Source organism: Diorhabda carinulata, chromosome 4 (assembly GCF_026250575.1).
Source record: "Diorhabda carinulata isolate Delta chromosome 4, icDioCari1.1, whole genome shotgun sequence".
NCBI classification, from domain to species: Eukaryota; Metazoa; Arthropoda; class Insecta; order Coleoptera; family Chrysomelidae; genus Diorhabda; species Diorhabda carinulata.
In genome coordinates this window covers 1,195,641-1,215,812 of record NC_079463.1, presented here as the reverse complement: position 1 = coordinate 1,215,812, position 20,172 = coordinate 1,195,641, and the positions used below count along the sequence as shown (strand labels likewise).

General features: G+C 28.9%; 2 protein-coding genes across 6 annotated transcripts; both read left to right on the top strand.

Moving 5' to 3' along the window:
• The first annotated feature begins 370 nt into the window (after positions 1-370).
• On the top strand, positions 371-6,231 carry LOC130892820 (uncharacterized). 2 transcript variants are annotated; one of them, XM_057798465.1, is made up of 11 exons: positions 371-627; positions 684-816; positions 2,422-2,530; positions 2,585-2,776; positions 2,826-3,007; positions 3,076-3,233; positions 4,869-5,035; positions 5,271-5,470; positions 5,528-5,657; positions 5,716-5,895; positions 5,971-6,231. In XM_057798465.1, exons 2-11 carry the CDS (start codon positions 785-787, stop codon positions 6,205-6,207), a joined length of 1,587 nt encoding a protein of 528 aa, XP_057654448.1. In that variant the 5' UTR covers positions 371-627; positions 684-784; the 3' UTR covers positions 6,208-6,231. The 2 variants fall into 2 exon arrangements, with proteins under 2 accessions (XP_057654448.1, XP_057654449.1); XM_057798466.1 differs by lacking the exons at positions 371-627; positions 684-816 and adding an exon at positions 1,596-1,616.
• A 14-nt stretch (positions 6,232-6,245) lies between these two features.
• LOC130892821 (orexin/Hypocretin receptor type 1-like) lies at positions 6,246-18,380 on the top strand. Of its 4 annotated transcripts, none has more exons than XM_057798469.1 (8): positions 6,246-7,317; positions 13,040-13,271; positions 13,376-13,686; positions 14,364-14,511; positions 14,568-14,786; positions 16,107-16,284; positions 16,817-16,929; positions 18,046-18,380. In XM_057798469.1, exons 2-8 carry the CDS (start codon positions 13,088-13,090, stop codon positions 18,279-18,281), a joined length of 1,389 nt encoding a protein of 462 aa, XP_057654452.1. In that variant the 5' UTR covers positions 6,246-7,317; positions 13,040-13,087; the 3' UTR covers positions 18,282-18,380. The 4 variants fall into 4 exon arrangements, with proteins under 4 accessions (XP_057654452.1, XP_057654450.1, XP_057654451.1 ...); XM_057798467.1 differs by having other exon boundaries at positions 16,101-16,284; XM_057798468.1 differs by lacking the exon at positions 6,246-7,317 and adding an exon at positions 9,589-9,823 and having other exon boundaries at positions 16,101-16,284.
• The last annotated feature ends 1,792 nt before the right edge of the window (positions 18,381-20,172 follow it).

The window sequence follows — 20,172 nt, the reverse complement described above, 5'->3', positions numbered from 1 at the left end:
CAATAATTAGAAAAGTATTAATTAATCTTCTTATTATTTTTATGAATAGTATAAATAAACATTCCGAGATTAGTGCTCGATTTTTTCCATAGACATTTTATCTATATCTATGGTATATCGAGAACTTCATTCAATTCAATATTATTTTACTCGAACAATAGATGATTGTAGTGTTGCCTAATTTTTCTATTATTGAATGATGGTTTGACGATTGTGACGTTGATTATTATAATTATTTTGAATGAAGTTAACTTGATCTTCCGATTTAAGTTTTGTTATCTATAAAGTGTCGTCTCTAATTATTAATAAATTAGTTTATCGAATGAATGATTGGTGTATCGATGCAAATATATCGAATGTTCACTCGTTTGTCATTACAAAATTCAAGGGTTATTATATGTGATCTGTAGTTCAGTATTTGTTAATTTCAAGAGTAAAAAGACATGGAAAATAATGAAACATTTATTTGAAATACATAATAAGACAACTACTTGTTTTAAAAATGTAGATGTTACACAAAAATATAATTTATTTGATTTAGTACTTTGTGATACTTGATATTTCACGTGAAAGTATTTATAATCTTTGATTTAGTATTTGTAGGTTAACCCTCTGGTTGTTATAAAGGTAAATTTATTCAAATAATATATTATTTATGTATTATGTTTGATAATTTGTTACAGATCTAAGAAATGATATTGGAATGATGGTATTTAAAAATACAGTCTTAGAAATAAGATTTCAAGGGTAACACACTACCAACAAAAATTTCTGACTGTATTTTATGGTAAAATTGGTAGAAAATACCATAAAAAGGTAGGAGATTATATTGGTATCTACTTAGATTTATCAATGAGTGTTAATGTGGTGTTTGTTTGGATATATATTATTTGCTAGTTGAATTTTATAATGAAATTTTCATTATTCTCATATTTATTTTCAAATAAAGTTGTTTTAACTTTTTATATTATGTATTAAACGTGAGTAGGTAAAAATTACAAGGAGCATTTTGGTACTTCTTAATTATTGATAGCTAAAATTTTTTTATAGTGGTTTTGAAAGTTTCTTCATATAAATATGAAAAGCGAATTTTGATTTTAACCCATTTTGTTATAAATTTATTTTTCTTCTAAATTATTCATTTATTTTCAACAATTCAAGAGTTATTCATCATCTTTGACAGTTTTTGTGATAGTTTGTTCTCGAAAATGTTCTTTCGTGATTTGTTACTAAGAAACGTCTATAAGCTTGTGCTTTGGGAACAGTTTGATATTTGGTTTATTGACTATTCTTATAGAAGTAAAATTCATCAACAGTAAATATTATATAGAGTGAAAAAATAAAAAAAAACGGTCTTAAACGCTAAAGAAAATATGTTTATTGTGACAATTGCCTCAATATTTAACGTATTCTCATGTCCAGTTACCCAGTCATAAATTGATTACTTGCATACCTCAAAACAAGATTCAAGGACTTAATTTTACTGCTTACTATTATTAAAAATGTTTTCTAAATTCCATCTGACATTCCCTTCTATTCTTATATGCCAATAGTTTTGAAAACACTTCAAAATATTTTAGAACTGCAGAATCCAATGGATAAGTGCTAAATTATAGGTGAGAGAAGAATAACCTAACCTAAGTAGGTAGAATCTAGATCATATATTTCTGCTTCTCAAGATGGAGTTAATACTGATGTAGACATAAAGGTTAAAGTTGTGTCTACTGAACCTATTTACCTGTCTCTTAGAAATTTTCAAAAGTTTTGATCCATATACGTTGATTTGTTATACTGTTATTGACGAGGCGATAAAAGGTTGTGTCTATTAAAAATATTTACGTGTTTTTCAAGAATTTTCAAACATTTGAATTCAAATACGTTGATTTAGAGTACTGACATTGACATAAGGGTAAAAGATTGTGTCTACTAAACCTATTAACGTGTTTTTTAAGAATTTTCAATAATTCTGAATTCAAAGGCGTTGATTTAATACACTGACATTGATGACAGGATGAAAGGTTGTGTCTACTAAACCTATTAACGTGTTTTTTTAAGAATTTTCAATAATTTGAATTCAAAGGTGTTGATTTAGTACACTGACATTGATGTAAAGATAAAAGGTTGTGTCTATCATACCTATTTACGTGTTTTTAAAAAATTTTGACTAAAATATGTTGATTTAGTATACTAATATTGATGTTAAGGTTAAAAGGTTATGTCTATTGAACCAATTTACGTTTTTATAGGTAACTTTAAAAATGAATCGATTGTATGCATTTAAAATGATTGAATAATTAAAATTTTGATTAAAAAATTTAGGAAAAACTGAAATTGGATAAACAATATATAAAAAAAATGACAAATAAAATATTTATAAACATCAAATTGAATCATAAACGTCAAAAAATCACAAAATTTCAGTAAAATGGATTTGGAAGCCCAATTAGACGAAGATTTTTTATTTTATTTAAATTTTACGAATACTTTCTTACGACGTATCCAAAACGAAGAAATTCTGAGGCGAGCTCAGGTACTTAATACTTTTTATGCATCTTAAAACCCATTTAAAAAATTAAATTACCAGCTTTGGTTGGAAAAATTGATCGGCGAACCGTGTGAAGGCATCCAAAAAAAAAGATGTCGCAATATTTACTTGTCCAATCTGTTAGTCGGCATGCAAAACGGCGTTTTGGAGAAACCGTTCACGGATTCCGCTCGAGACGCCGATATAATGAACGCACATGACGTTTTCGGGCCCATTCCAGACACCGTCGAAGTAAGTTGTCGAAAGGAACAGTATTTTGTGTTATTCAAAACAATTGTAGCCTCCGGAATGGTTGAACGACACCGAAATGGACGTTTCCAAAACCGAGGCCGATCCTAAGAAAGGAAAAAAAGGAAGAACGTACATGGCAACCAGGACGTTACCGAACGGCCAAGGTGCTTTCGCTTACATCGGTATATCTCTTACCAATGAAGAACCCATGTGGTTGGGAGCCGGCGAAAGGTGAAGAAAATTAACGTCATTAAAAAAAATGACATTTAAAAAAGTCATTTTTCCATAAAAATTTTCAGTTCTTTCGACCAAGGTTTAGCGGAACGATATAGAGAAATGGTTCCCCCTGTAACTGAAATGGAAAAAATTCTCGCCAGACGAAAAGATCCGAGGGAAAGAGCGAAAGTATTGAATTTTTACGATGTATTAATGCAGCATATAGCCGATGAGTTAGACGGTGAGTTTATATTATTCAAAATCTAATTTTTTTTGCAGATCCAGCAGTTTACGCGTTAAAAACAAACATTTGTGACTAATTTATTTTAATTTCTACTAATATACATGAATTAAAGTAGTGTTCGAAACCGAATTTCTACTCTATTTCATCGTAAACAAATTTTTATCTTTTGAAAAAAATCTGGCAACAGCGCTTATAATTACACGACGTCTTCATTATAGTTATAAAAAACTTAACCTAAAAAATCTCCAGTGTCTGGTATTAAAATGAAAACTAAAAACATTGGCTCAACTACTAGTGGATATATGGTTTAATAGTCCAGTCAAATTTTATCGTTCTTAAATTAAAATTGAAAAAAATGTGTAAATGATTAAATGGAACAATTTTTTATACTAATTCATTATCATTAGTTTTTTCAATCGCATCTAAAACGTGCTTAATTTTCTCAAGCTCCCTTTAAATAGAAATTATAACCTTTTTTCAAAGTTGAAATTATTAAAAATATATGAAATTGGAATTAATCATTAAATTACTCATCTTGTGGATAAAAGTCTTAATTTGGAAATGGTCTTCAAATACTGATATTTTCTATAAATGATTAATTTGAATTTAGAATGACTGGAATGAAATATTATGTTTATAATTTTTTATGTGAATGAATCGTTTTGAAAAAGCCGGAACGTCAATTTTTATCTATTTTGAAACTAATTTTCCATCAATAAAATCAAGACGATTCATCACGAAAAAACTAAAACTTAATTTGACTTTACTATAACTTGAAGTCGTACTAAAGCGCGCCACGTCGATCTCTAACTAATAAATCAGTGTTGCCAGACTTTTTTGATGATCTTACTTCAACGTAATTATGAAATTCGTTTAAAAATTTCTAAGCGGGATTTGGTGGTTAATAAAACAAAATTTTTAACAAAAATATTTTTAATTTGATTGGAATTTTTGGTAACAATAAAAACAATACAAAAAAGATTATTATAACTAATAAAAATGAACATAAATAACGTTTTGGATTTGATTCTTTATATATATCAAACATAACAGAATTGCCAGAATAATTTTTATGATTTTCCTCAACTCGAATCTTCTATATACTTGAAAACGGGTATTGGCGGTCAAGTGGCTGTCAAAATAAAATTTTTACTGAAATATTTTTATATATAAACGTAAAACTTTCGTAATAATGCAAATAAAATGAAAAATTATTGTAAATCAGCGAAATACACAAATACATTCAAAATATTTTAAGTTCTAATAAAATTATTGGTAAGTAAATATCTAGTACAAAATCATTCGTGTTAATTAAAATCTTTCGGTATCGGCAACACTGGTACAAATCGTATGTTTTTAGAACGTCTAATATTTAGTTGAATTTGTACGCGCGCAAACTCGATCTCCACTTTATGAATCAGTGTTGCCACACTTTTTTATGATCTTAGGTCAATGTAGCTATGAAATTTGTTTGAAATTATTAAAGATGGTGGAATATCAACTTGTAGTGTTCTTCTGAATGTAAATAATATCATAAAAATTGTATCTATACCTCATTTAATATTAAGTAAAGATTATTCAGACAAATTATTGCAATATTTTTGTTATTTAAATTTGAAAAATGGATTAAAGGTAAGGAAACAGCAGAAAACGAAACTATAGAAGGTCTACTGGCCCAACTTATTCACGATTTAACCGATAAAGGACTTTACGAACAATACGAAGCAATGGAAGAAGGCGATAGAAGAGTAGAATTGTTGCTAATATTGTTCGATAGAGTCAAAATTCGAAGAGACAAAGTAAGTACGAGTTTTTTAAATATTTATACATAACAGAGTAGATAAAACAACGTTGCCATAGTTTAAAAATAGTATTTATATTAAGGTACAAAAACAATTTGTTGTTAATTTTAATTTTTATTAATGAATATGTTTATTTCAACTAAAATTTACGTCAAATTTCAATTTTTTTTTTATAAACAAAATTTCAAAATCTAGTTGTAGAAATATTTCGGAATCCGTATCGATTTTTTAGGTGGCTAAAAGAGAAGAAATATTGGACGACGTCGAAGAGAAACTAATAGCGCCACAATCTTTCTTCGACGTTTCGGAACCGACCCCCGAAGATAAATATAAATTACCGGCGGCCATGTGGGAACAGATGATCGACCGAGCGCCAAATAAAAAACTCATGGAAAGACTGCTCCAAGCATATCCATTACCCTTGATCAAAAAGTAAAAAAATTTCGAAAAAAAAAATTTTTTTTTAATTTTTGACGATTCGATTTCCAGATACGTCGAATACCTATCGGATTATAAAGAAATTATTGCGCAAAGGATGCAGAGGAGACACGAGAACGTCGTGAGTCAGATGAAGAAGGAATTGAGGAAAGAAGGGGAACGGATGAAGCAAATGGCCGAGGTGGGGGTATAGACAAAACAAACCGGCGGACATATTGATTTTAATCGGTCGGTTTCAGGAGGCGGAAAGGGCGTGCGACAACGCGCAAGCCGTCCTAGCAGCCGTCAAGCTCCAATACACCAAGAAAGTAACCGAAGAAAAGCGACAAGAGAAAGCGACCGGAGCTGAACTACCGGAACATTCCAAGATGTACGAGAAGATGAAAGAGGCCATGTACAATACCCAGAAGAAAGTCGAAGTACGCGTATTTATTTTTCGTCGCGCCATTTTGACGTATTTTTTCGATTTAATCGTTTTTTTTTTTGTCTTGTAGGAGGAGGCGTTACGTGGAAAATTCCTGGCGGCCCAAATAAATACTTTGAACGAACAGGCCGATCAAATGATGAGCGTTACCGATGACGTCATTAGAAAAACCGAAGAGAAAAATATGAGAATATTGCGGAATATACAGAAACTGACGATGGCTATAAGGCAATACGAAGCTCTCCTTCACGACATGAAATATCGTCCTCAAACCGGTACCCAATCGCAAGTTAGATTCGATGTTTGAAGAATTTTAATAAATTTTCGTGATTTTTTGTGTTTTATTTTTACCTTTAATAACGTTTGGTTGATACTCGTTCAAATATCCCGCTCATTTGATTTGGTTCGATACGAAACCATCTGTCAAATTGTCGTAAGTCAAAAGAATGTTATAGTGTACACTTTCACGAATTCAGGAGTAAATGCTAAAAGAAACTAACAAACCGAAAGTTCAAAAACCACGAACGGAGTTACCTGTCATTTTAATATGCAATTTATGAAAAATAGTGTACACTTTTATTACACCGAGCATTAATACTAAGAAACAAACCAACCATAAGTTCAGAAACAATGAACAAAGCCAACTGTCATAGTTGTAATTTTTTTAAAGTGTACACTGTGCTTTAATGCCAAAAAACAGACCAACCGTGAATTTAATAACGAGAAACAAAGTTATCTGTAATTTATTAAAGACAAAGTGTATTTTGAGCAAAAATACTAAGAGAAACTAACAATCCGATAGTCCAAGAAAAAAGTCATATGCCAATGGGTAGTTTATAAAAGTCCAAGTGTACACAAGGAAGAGTGTAGACCTTAGAACATAAAATAGTAATAAAGGATTCTTACGCCGAGGACAGTTAACCGGCTTAAAACTATTTCTATAAAATGAAATTAATATTTTAAATAACTCAATTACTCTATGTTCTAAGATATAGACCGGACTCTTGAAGATCAAGGACTACGAACGAAGTTATTTGTCATTCTAAATATATAGTTTATGAAAAGTACACTTCATTACACGGAGCATCGATACTAAGCGAAATGAACAGTCCGTGATTTCAGTGAATCAGTAGTTTTATGAAGACAAAGTGTACACTTATATCGAGCACACTAGTGAAACGAACAAGCCATGAGTTCCGAAAAAGTGAACAGAATCATTATGAGAAATTTACGAAAAGTGTACTCCTGTCTCTAAAGACGACGAACGGTATTATTTGTTATTCTATTCGTAGCATTAATACTAAAAAAACTAACAATCTATGAATTTTGAAACAATGAACAAAGTCATCTGTCAATATAATCGGTAGTTCATGGGAGGGAAAGTGTACTGATATTAGAAAAAAAAGAAAATACAGAGGTAACTATGAATAAGCGTGGATGTGATACCAATCTTTAAAATCATTAAAACAAACTTTGTTATTTAGTATTGTGTGCGAGGATAAGTGTACACTCGTATCACACCGATCTTAATTATTCAGAGAAAATGAACAAACGAGAGTAAACCCGGTGTTACACTGAATTGAATCATCTGAATTTTATTAAACATTCATTTTTCTGACAATATTTTATAATTAAAGTTCCAAATCAATAATAAATTTTTACACAAAAAATACGTTTTGATTTAATCCTTTAATCAACATTTTATAACTACACGGGTGAATGCCAGGTAAAAATACGTTCAACAAGAAAACCCATAATCGATTAATGATAGTAAATTCGACGTCATTTAAATTTACTAATTTTTCTAACCATTTCCGAAGTCTGACAACGCCGATCAAATATGAATTCGTACTTTCAGACACCAGTTTTTATAAAAATATTTCATCCAAACGTTTTCCAAACTATTTTAAGATTAATACTCCAGTAAATTAATTCATATTTTGATTGATTAGATATTCAATTAAAATTGTGATTACTAACAAGTTTTATAATAGCTTAACCGGCTAAATATAAACGGAATTCTTAAATGAATAATTTCTTGTTCGCACTCGTACGTACTTATAAGATTGTGTGATTTATAGGCAATTGTTTAACAAACAAGTCATTTTGGTGTTTAAAACGATCCATTGTTGTAATTATTTCTAAAATCATTACCGTTAGTACAAAGGAGAGAATTTAAAAACAATTTTGATGTTTTTAGTAATGGTAAATCGTTTATGAGTTCGGAAAAATAATTTTGTGTTAACTTTAACACACTAATGTGATACAGACTAAAACTATCATCGTTAGTATTTCAAAATGAAAATATTTAGAACATTTAATAGGTTATATTTAGTTAAGTCCACCTCCCTTACCAGTTTAATGATTTTGCAGAGAGAAATTTTATTTCGTATTGTAATATTTCAAAAGTACAGGGTTAACCGTTATGAGGGACTGCAACTGACATTTTTATGATTTAATCTTTCAGTAAATACTGATAACAATTTGTCAAAATCGAAAGAAAATAGCGTATTATTCATTATACATATATTTAACCTCAAATTTAATTAAAAATCGCTTTTCTTAGTTTTATTTTGTCATATTTTGAATTGTTAAATTGAATTTGATTATAAATACATTTTTCTGACTTTATATAAAGTGAAAATCATTTTTCTCAAGTTAATTTCGCCCAAACTTGGATTTTTCTGGTTAACCAATAAAAATTGTCTCCTCTGAGCCTAATATCGCCAAAACTTTCATTTTCTATCCTAAACTTGGTGAAAAGTTTCTTCTTCTTAATTCAATTTATCGATTAATCGAATATTGGTATTTGTAAGTTTCATTTGGTGAACAATTCAATTCCCTAACCTCAAATTTAGTGAAAAATGACTTTTGTTAGTTCTATTCCGCCAAAAATTAGATTCTTTGGCTTTAAATCGATAAAAATTAGTTTTTCTAAGCCTTTATTCGTCTAAAATTGGTTTTTATAAATTTATTATAATGAAAAATTTACTTATTCCGAGTTAAAGTTGTTTTCCTCAGTTTGATCTACTCAGAACCTGAATTTTCTGTTTACAAAGCCATAAATACCTGCAAAATATCTCGTATATACATAATTTTATAAACAAAACATGTGATCCAACAAATTCTAATTAGGCACTAGTAATACCCCGTATTATTTCAACAATTGTATAAATTTTATTTAAGTCGCCACACAGTGTTGCCACAATTTAAAAGCTGAATGTAAAAATTGAACTAGAAAATGTACTAGACTGTACCAACTTCAAACAAATTTAATAAAATTATAGAAAGATGTATAAACATAAGTTTAAGTTAAATTTTTTTCCCAAAAACGTTATAGACTGTGTCAATTATTATTTTAAGGATGAAAAATTTATATAAAGTTTACCGATAAAATTAGCAATGCAGTACAAAAATCTCACGATCTAAATATAAATCAACTTGGCTCTGTTTTCTAATTATTGTTACAATCTAGTACAATTTCTAGTTTATTTTATTAAACGAAAATATAAAATAACAGAGAAAATGTATTAGAAAAAAGGAAAAATGTACTAGCGTATAAAATACACTAAAATGTACTAAAATTGTACAATTGTACTAGCTCTGGCAACACTGTCGCCACATTCACGTGTACAGAAACCGTCGGTAAATATGCATAGCGCATGCGCCGATGATCAAATATACGAACGTATAATATTATTCCACACAAAGTTCGTGTTGATTTCTGCAAAGTGTCGCGGGAAAATAACCGTTTTCCAGTGTATAAATCGACGATTTTCTTGAATGGAAATCATCATAACAGTGATTGAAATTTAGTATTGTGTTATTAAACATCATCCGTTGATGTGTGTTAGTTACGAGGGGATGTAAAATTGTGTGCACACCCAACTATTGAAAACTGGAAATAATTCTAATAGAAACAGGTAGAAATTCTAAAATTGGGATAATATTCATATAGTTTTATAGTTTTCAATAATTTTAGTTTTTCATTGTATTTCACATAGACATATTAATGTTGGTTATTTCAAGGTGAAATGTTATGGCCAATTTTACTGCCGGAATTAATTATTTTAAGTACTAAAATTTTATTGTAATATATATTGAATCAATGGAACGTTTTTCTTTTCGAGAAAATACGAAAATTTTCACTCAGAAAATTGTTTAATTATCGAATTTCGCTTTAAATACACGTTATTTACGAAATAAGCCTTGCGGACGTAATTTTTTAATGATATTTCGTAATATCTAGGAATGGAGACATTATATAAGCTTTCAACGACTACTTTTTCTCAATTTCCCTCCGTTTCAATTGATTTTTTTTTCATTTTTTTTAAAACTTACGAAATATTAATATTCGTGTCGTAGAAAAACCATAGTATGCAATCCGTGAGTAAAGGAAACTTTAGTTTTACGATATTTCGAAAATAAACGTCGTACATATTATATTTTTTGAACTCATAATATATAAAATGGAATTTTTCTAATGGTTTTCATCATTTTAGACTCTATTTACAATAATTTAACGTCTGGCAGAAACTATTGTGAACAATTCATAAATAAAATGAAATTTCACAATAAAGGCAATGTTTTGTAAGAAATATCGTCGTACAAATAAATATTGTGATTGATTCGTATGGAAAGTAATATTTTGTTGGTAATTTCAATTTCATTACATTTAATATTCATTTTTATTGCTTGAATTAGTCAAAATCTCGAAAAAAGGGACAATAATTCATTAGAAATAACGTCGTACAAAAAATATTGTACTTAATCCGTATAGAAAATGGAATATTATTTTCAATTTTCTTCTAATTTCTTCAAAATTCCAAAGAAATAGACGATAATTCGTTAGAAATAACGTCGTACAAATAAATATTGTGATTGATTCGTATGGAAAGTAATATTTTGTTGGTAATTTCAATTTCATTACATTTAATATTCATTTTTATTGCTTGAATTAGTCAAAATCTCGAAAAAAGGGACAATAATTCATTAGAAATAACGTCGTACAAAAAATATTGTACTTAATCCGTATAGAAAATGGAATATTATTTTCAATTTTCTTCTAATTTCTTCAAAATTCCAAAGAAACAGACGATAATTCGTTAGAAATAACGTCGTACAAATAAATATTGTGATTGATTCGTATGGAAAGTAATATTTTGTTGGTAATTTCAATTTCATTACATTTAATATTCATTTTTAGTGCTTGAATTAGTCAAAATCTAGAAAAAAGGGACAATAATTCATTAAAAATAACGTCGTACAAAAAATATTGTACTTAATCCGTATAGAAAATGGAATATTATTTTCAATTTTCTTCTAATTTCTTTGAAATTCCAAAGAAACAGACAATAATTCATTGGAAATATCGTCGTACAATAAATATTTTGATTGATTCGTATGGAAAGTAATATTTTGTTGGTAATTTCAATTTCATTACATTTAATATTCATTTTTATTGCTTGAATTAGTCAAAATCTCGAAAAAAGGGACAATAATTCATTAAAAATAACGTCGTACAAAAAATATTGTACTTAATCCGTATAGAAAATGGAATATTATTTTCAATTTTCTTCTAATTTCTTCAAAATTCCAAAGAAACAGACGATAATTCGTTAGAAATAACGTCGTACAAATAAATATTGTGATTGATTCGTATGGAAAGTAATATTTTGTTGGTAATTTCAATTTCATTACATTTAATATTCATTTTTAGTGCTTGAATTAGTCAAAATCTAGAAAAAAGGGACAATAATTCATTAAAAATAACGTCGTACAAAAAATATTGTACTTAATCCGTATAGAAAATGGAATATTATTTTCAATTTTCTTCTAATTTCTTTGAAATTCCAAAGAAACAGACAATAATTCATTGGAAATATCGTCGTACAATAAATATTTTGATTGATTCGTATAGAAAATGATATTTTGTTGGTAATTTCAATTTCATTACATTTAATATTCATTTTTATTGCTTGAATTAGTCAAAATCTCGAAAAAAGGGACAATAATTCATTAAAAATAACGTCGTACAAAAGATATTGTACGTAATTCGTATAGAAAATGAAATTTTAATGTCAATTTCAGCTGTAGTACTAAAATAATAAAAAAAATTCTGCTAACTTTCCTATTATTCCATTAGAGGGACAATAATTCATATGAAATAACGTCGAACAAAAATTAGTAAAGTAATTCATCCAGTGAATGGAATTTTATCATTAATTTCAGCTATTTAAGATAAAAATTATAGTAATTTTTCTTCTAATTCTTCCAATTTCATTATTCTTACAAAAAAGATGTAATAGTTGTTAGAAATAACGTTGGACAAAAATTGTTGTAAACAGTCTCAACGTACTTCAGATAAAAATTACATAAAATACCCTTCTATCGCTCTTAATATATAAAAAAAAGTCGTCTAGCACTAAATATTCTTCACAGTTTGTATGTTAAGTAGAATTTTATTGATAAAACGGAGAATCCGAAATATAAATTACTTCAACTATTCGAACTAGAATCCTATTTGATAAATTAACCTATTGGGTATGCAACCAATCAAACTACTACGTCATACTTCATTATAGATACTTCCGAAAGAATCTCTCTCATTCGCGCATGCTCTTTGCATAAATCTCCTTCGTAACACACGACGTTCAATTTTTAAATTCTTATTCTTAACAAATGTACACGAAACGCCATTTTAAATAGAAAATTCAGTCTCCCTAATTAAAATAATATAGTAAGAAAATAATATTTGATTGAACCAAAACCAAATAAAAACCGTCGCTTACATCTAACTTGATTTCCGGTGTTGCCTTTTCGACATGATAACAAATTCACCATTTTAAGTTAATAAATGATTGTGTTATAGTTTTCAAAATCATTTTAGTAGTATCGTTCATTTGATTATTTAAATTTAATATTTGTATTCCGAAATCCTCCAAATCCGCATAAAAACCGTCAACCTTTAACTACTGAAAATATTCTTCCTGGCAACACTGTTACAAGCTGTACATCCATCTCAATAACTGGTTTCATCTGGTTTATTCCAATATATAATACAATAGTACGGGCGCTTATTTAATAAAAAATCTTTTATAGATACAAATTTTATATTTTTTATATTTTGTTTGTTTCAGGATTGTAGAAATGGGAAAAATCTGTTTAACTACATAAATTAGAGCATCATGAAACCAAAGTTTTATCCATTTATTGTCTTATTTCTTTTATTTTGTCAAATTTCTTTATCGCATTTGGATTTGATTAATTTAAATATAACAAATACAGTTGCTGTCAACTATATTGTATCAAATAACGTTGAATCTGTTATGAAGAACGAATCTAGTGACATTATTTCAGTGGATAGAGAAGGTAAAGTGATTAAAATGATAATTTCAGGTAATATTTGTGTATAGAAAGGTTACTGACCTTGCTACACGTCAAGCAATCTTATTCGGTTATTAAATATGTTGTAGATTATATGAATAAGAGTACAAATATAACTTTTGAAGCATACTTAGAATACATTCAGCCTCGGGTATGGACTTGGGTGTTGGTTGCTTTCCATTCGATCGTCTTCGTCGTGGGGCTGATAGGAAATTGCTTGGTGTGCGTAGCTGTTTACAGAAATCACAGTATGAGGACCGTCACAAACTACTTCATAGTCAACTTGGCACTAGCTGATTTCATGGTGATTTTATTCTGTTTACCTCCCTCAGTTATCTGGGACGTGACTAGCACCTGGTGGTTCGGAACGGCGTTATGCAAAATCGTACTTTACATGCAGGTAACCGTTCCGAAAATAATTCCCCATCTTTAGATTTGAAATGTAAACATTCAAAAACGACATTATTATATGAGACAACCTGTATACTTATATTTGCAATAGTTACTTGTAACTCATATTATTTTATTCATATTTTTTATATAATTGCCCCGTTTCCCCCTACATAACAAAATTCTTCAGTAATTTTCTTATTTAACGAGTACGTGTTGTTAACCGTTCCGAAAATAATTCCCCATCTTTAGATTTGAAATGTAAACATTCAAAACAGACATTATTATATGAGATAACCTGTATATTTATATTTGCAATTGTTACTACTAACTCATATTATTTTATTCATATTTTTTATATAATTGCCCCGTTTCCCCCTACATAACAAAATTCTTCGGTAATTTTCTGATTTAACGAGTACGTGTTGATAACCGTTCCGAAAATAATTCCCCATCTTTAGATTTGAAATGTAAACATTCAAAACCGACATTATATATATGAGACAACCTGTATATTTATATTTGCAATTGTTACTAGTAACTCATATTATTTTATTCATATCTTTTATATAATTGCCCTGTTTCCCCTTACATAACAAAATTCTTCCTTAATTATCTTATTTAACTAGTACGTGTTGATAACCGTTCCGAAAATAATTCCCCATCTTGAGCAGTGTATTTTTACAGAGCCTATCGGTGACCGTGTCTGTATTAACATTAACTTTCATATCGATCGATCGGTGGTACGCTATTTGTCACCCGTTAAAATTCAAATCTACAACGGGTAGAGCCAAAACAGCCATCGGAATTATTTGGATAATAGCAATGGCGTGCGGTGAGCGAAAATACTCAAAATTAATTGAAAACTGTGTTTATATAATGACGTTTCAGAACTACCCGAACCGCTCTACTTGACAGCTGTACCGTATCACGAAACGTACTTATATTTAACACAATGCGAACCAACATGGTCGACGGAAACGGATCTGGTATTCTTTTTGATTAAAATGATATTTTTTTATTTTATTCCTTTGGTGTTTATGTCGGTAGCTTATTTACACATAATAAGGGTGCTTTGGAAATCTGGAAAAGTACCGTATCAACAAAGAGGTGAGATTTTTGTTATTTGTCTATGTGAATAGTGTACAAACATCAAGGTTGGAAGACGATAGGTTACCCAATCCACCCGTGACATAATCTTTTTAAAGATGGTAACTTCGATTTGTAATTATAATTTTTTTTATTTTTTCCATATTTTAACGAAGTAACTAATTTGAAATATATCTATATTTTTCCTAATTTTCAATTAAAAGATCTAAAATAACATTAATTTGACTGTACTATATAACTTGAATTCATACTAAAGCGCGCCAAGTCGATCTCCACTTTATAAACCAGTGTTGCCAGACTTTTTTTATGATGTTACTTCAACTTAAACTACTGTTTACATCAAATTTAGAATAGAAATTTACTAAAAAAGCGGATACTTAGTAAGAATTAACCATAAATGACACAAATCGAACGTAAACACTGTTTATTATTCGAATAGTTTCCAGCAAATGACGTAACGGTTTCCCTCATCCGTTTGACTTACCCACGTTATTGGGCAACCTATCCTTTACCAGCCTTGTACAAACCGATCGTGTCAGGTACAACGTTGCCAATTTATTAAAAAAAATTGTATCTATGAGAGAAACAAAGTAACAGTTTAATAATCATAAATTGTGGATAGAATAAAAAGTTAGAGATACGGAACCATAAAATGGTGATAAATATGAAAATAAAATTCTCATATATTTATAGTTGAAAACGTTATTATATCGGAAAAAAAATAATTTTAGTATTTATTTCGTAAAACAGTTGTCGACGGTTACAACACGGCAACATTGTAAATGTCATAGTTTATACGCATAATTCAATTAAATTTGTGAGAACTTTGTAAATGTACACCTGAAGACTTTTAATCAGATTAATTTATTATTAATTATTCTGTATTTGTTGATGATAACTATCGGGTTAATTCTCAAGGAAACTCGTACATATTTGAGTGATTTTTCTATTCGTGTCATTGAACTTGTTGGAGAACTGTCGGTTGCATACCTTTCACGTATTCGTAAATATTATTGAAACGAATTTGAATAATTTAAGTGTTTGAAATAATTGATTAAACTTGCAAGTAATAAATCTAATTCCAATTTATTACTTCCTATATGAACGAAAATACCACGATATTGGTAGCAATATGAAACACAAACCTTTTAAAAACTTATTAGAGAGATTTTCTTTTCAGCAGATATCCAATTTAGTAGACTACAAGCTTATTCGATGATTTATTGCTTTTGTATAACATTTTTCTTCTTCTTTCCTTTAGAAGAATTATTGGATAAGTTTGAATAGAACTAATGAGAATTTATTTATCCGAAGTTGCAGAATTCACTGGTACTAGATTCAATAACAGTACGGGTCAATTAAATACGTTCGCCATGAATATGAACACTAGCACGGAGGGACAAATACGATCGAGAAAAAAAGCTGCAAAAATGTTGGTGGCTGTCGTTGCAATGTTTGCAATTTGCTTTTTTCCAGTGTATTTGTTATCAATTCTCAGGTAAGAATAAACACTGTCCATACTTTATTGGACATTCTGTATATATATTTGCATTTCTAATTCAACTTTTGTGAAAAAAATCGCGAATCCTAACCTCAATAATATTGAGAACTACAGGGGTGGATTTAGTGCAAGAAATAGGGTCATAAGTCAGATCCTAATAACTTTCTAGGAACTAAAGGTGGGTATGGAAAAGTGGAAGCACAACAAGGTGGATGAAAAACAAAATGGAAGCTATAATAATGACATAATAAATACATACAAACCATTTTTTTCTACTAATTATATGATTTTTCAAAATACGGCCCTGTGCTATTGAATGCAGTGGCGCCATCGACAGTGATCCTGTATAACACAATTGTCATTTCGATTAGAGATTAAAATCGCATAAAAAATGAAGCATTTTTCATTAATTTTGAAAATAGCAACCAAAATTAGATTAATACAGAAACAAAACAACTAGTGCCCTTTTTTGCCACACAAAAATTGATCCAAATATAAACAAACATCGGAATATTTCTATTTGTTACAGGATGACAGTGCAATTGAGTAACAGCGATCCGAACAAAGCATTTTCTTTGATATCTCATTGGTTGTGTTACGCCAATAGTGCAATTAACCCTATAATTTATAATTTCATGAGCGGTAAGTAAAATATAGATATAAATCCGTGAAAATAATAATTAAAATGTCCTATTGTCGTACTATAATTAATTTATTTACTGTATATAAACTAGAAAAGCGAATGGCAACATGGCTGTTATTAGAATCGCGTTTTTTCGATATTGAACTGTCAAAGTTTGACGTAGAAGGTTTTTTTTAATTTTAATTCTCGACAATTTAGTTTTCGAATAAATACTAACCTCTAATTTTGTACGATCGTGTTACTTTCCTGTTAAAAAATATGCACACTTTCACAAATTGATGTATAAATACACAAAATCAAACGATTAAAGCGAGTCCAATACTAGCACTGATCATAGAATAATATTTGCACTGATTCTTGAACTCGAATATAAGACAGTATTGTCTTTGACGAAACAGTGTTGCCGTAACTATTATGTTTTCTTCGAAATGATATTAAAATATTTATCTCGAGTGAAAATTTGTATTTTATTTGGAAAAAAGTACAAATTTTTGTTTATAACACTAAAAATTATTGTAAACACATACAATTTTAATCTTATATTTTCACAAAGATATTCATTGAGGTAATATAATTTGTTTATCTATATATAAACTAAAATATTTCAAGAATGAAAATTAAAAATGTATAAACTCAAATTTATACTATAACAACACTATATTTTATTTGTAAATTGAAAAACTTCGTCAAAATTACAAAATTATCCAGCTACGTTAACATTTTATCAAACACGTTGAATATTACATTAAAATCTGATAGTTAGATGTGATCTGGCAACAATGATATGAGATAATCAAGCGAGTGGCGGGGAGATGAAACTTTTTATTTTCAAGGGCGCGGCAAATGGATTGCGATGTTGTCAATAGTTTTATACGATTTGAATTGAAATCACAAGTGGACATAAACGTCTTTTTGCGTGATTTTTTGAGAAAGAAGCTTTTCAAAATTATTAATATTACAAAAAATAGAAATAAGAATAATGTAAAATGGTTAAAGCAGTGATTTGGCATCAGTATACTTTTCGTTGTCATGGAAACGTTAATTAATTAACAATATATCGCCATAACCAATAAAAAAACATATGAGAATCGAAAAAAAATTTTTTTCAATTACAGGGAAATTTCGTAAAGAATTCCGTAGGGCATTCGATACATGTTTTCGTAAAAACGATGGAGGTCGATTTTATCAACAATCCGGAGGTACCCTGTATAATAAAGATTCGGGTTTAGTTTCCAGAACTTATTCTAAAAACGACTGCGAACTACGAAAACTCAATACAATTAAAGATGGCGATGATGCGAAGCTTGTTAGAAAAAATACGAAGTCCAGCATATTACAAATGGACATTTGAATCATTTTAGACGAAATTTCGATGTAATTTGTTTTAATTTTTATTATTTATTAAATAAAACATGTTTATTTATACAGTATGATTAAAGATAAACACAAATTGTTTGTAATTTTTCTTCCCTAACCTTTTTTTATTTAACGATAATATATTTATAATTAACCGATTAAGTTTGGCAACAGCGCCGGAAATTTACACCACACAAATCCATGCTAAGTCATAGAGGATATAACACGCTACTTCTTCACCAAAATACGACCTTTTAAGACAAAATTCGGTATCTCAAAAAGATATTTTATTCTTAATTTAGTTTTAATCTTTTGGAACCAGGATTTTATGTATAAAATGATAAATCGCTCTGTAGATATTGAGAATTACTAAAATTAGACATTAGTCATGAACTACTACTAAGCAGAAATGACATTCTTCTTTTTTTTGAACAGTTGGTCGTTACCTATAAATGAATTAGCTATTCGTTTGATACGGATGTAGAACAGAACAAATATCGTGATAAATATAGGTTAAAAGTCAAGTGATTTACGTTTAATTTATCGAAAAAAAAATGGGAAGAAATTAATAATTTATACGATAAAAAAGACCATCTGGATTTACACTATATAATTAAAGCATGTATATAATCTTGAATTTGAAAAATATATTCCTATGTAGTTCATAATTAATTTAGGTATAAAGATGTCTGACGAAATATAAAATCAGTTTAGATAATTTTTTTGTTAGTACGCGTTAGAATTTTGTTGATAAAATGATTGATGCGAACACGTTTTTTTATAGTAAGTTCAACTTTTCATTTTCTCGAATTCGTTTAATTAGTCCGGTCAATGAAAACAATTTCTATCCAAATTTTTGATTTATAATCTATTTGACTTATTTATGTACTTAAATCGTATTAATACAAACCTGGATATACGTAATCAGCATTTCCCAGTCGCAACCAGTATTCCGTATAGGCAACACATTTCACATATATCTCAAACGCCATCTTTGACTTGAAACATCAAGTTATTTAAAATCGAATTTTTATAAGATTAAAGCGATGTGTTTTCAATAATATAAAGGAAATCTACTATTTGGAAATGAAATGATATTTATTTATTAGATTTCACATTTCCCACCTTTTAAAATAATTAATTCAGCTATGACGAAATTTATTTGACAACTGACAACCCTGTCACGCCGTTCGAATTATTTTAATAAAATTTTACTCTTTCTTTAGAATTTGCTCAACTTTCTTAAGATTCAAATAATATCCTAAAGAGCTGTCAACGCAGCATTTCCTCGTGGATGGGCGGAGTACAAAAATTAGTGTTCTAATTTATGTTTTTTTTCAAATACATAAATACAAATCAGAATATAGTTAATTTATTACAGGGTGTATCAGATTATTTTACAAAATATATTGAGTTATTTTGAATTTGATATTTTCCTCTTATTATAAGTGTATAAGGCCTACCATAACTTACCACGTTACTCTAATGGAGTATATAATCGACAGGAGTTTGTAGATATCGGCTCAAGATTAGTAAAAACAAAAGATTATGGAAAAATGGTGTTTTGGGGAGCATATTTTTTTCTAAATCCAATACAGTTGTGGCCTGGGATAAAAATAGATTTGAAAAGAAAACTCTATCTATCAATTCAAGTAGTTTCAATGTTATTTGCCATGCTGTGTATTATTGGTTATATTTTGGACAATTTAAATGATTTTAACAAATCCTCATACGGGGTGTGCGTGTTAAACGTACCGTTTACGGTAAATTTATCAAAATATATCGAATCAAAGTTTCAAATCTGATTACATAATTGGAATTTTTTAGGCATTATTCAAATTATTATACATGTTGTACGATAGCAAAAAGTTGAAACATCTAATGGA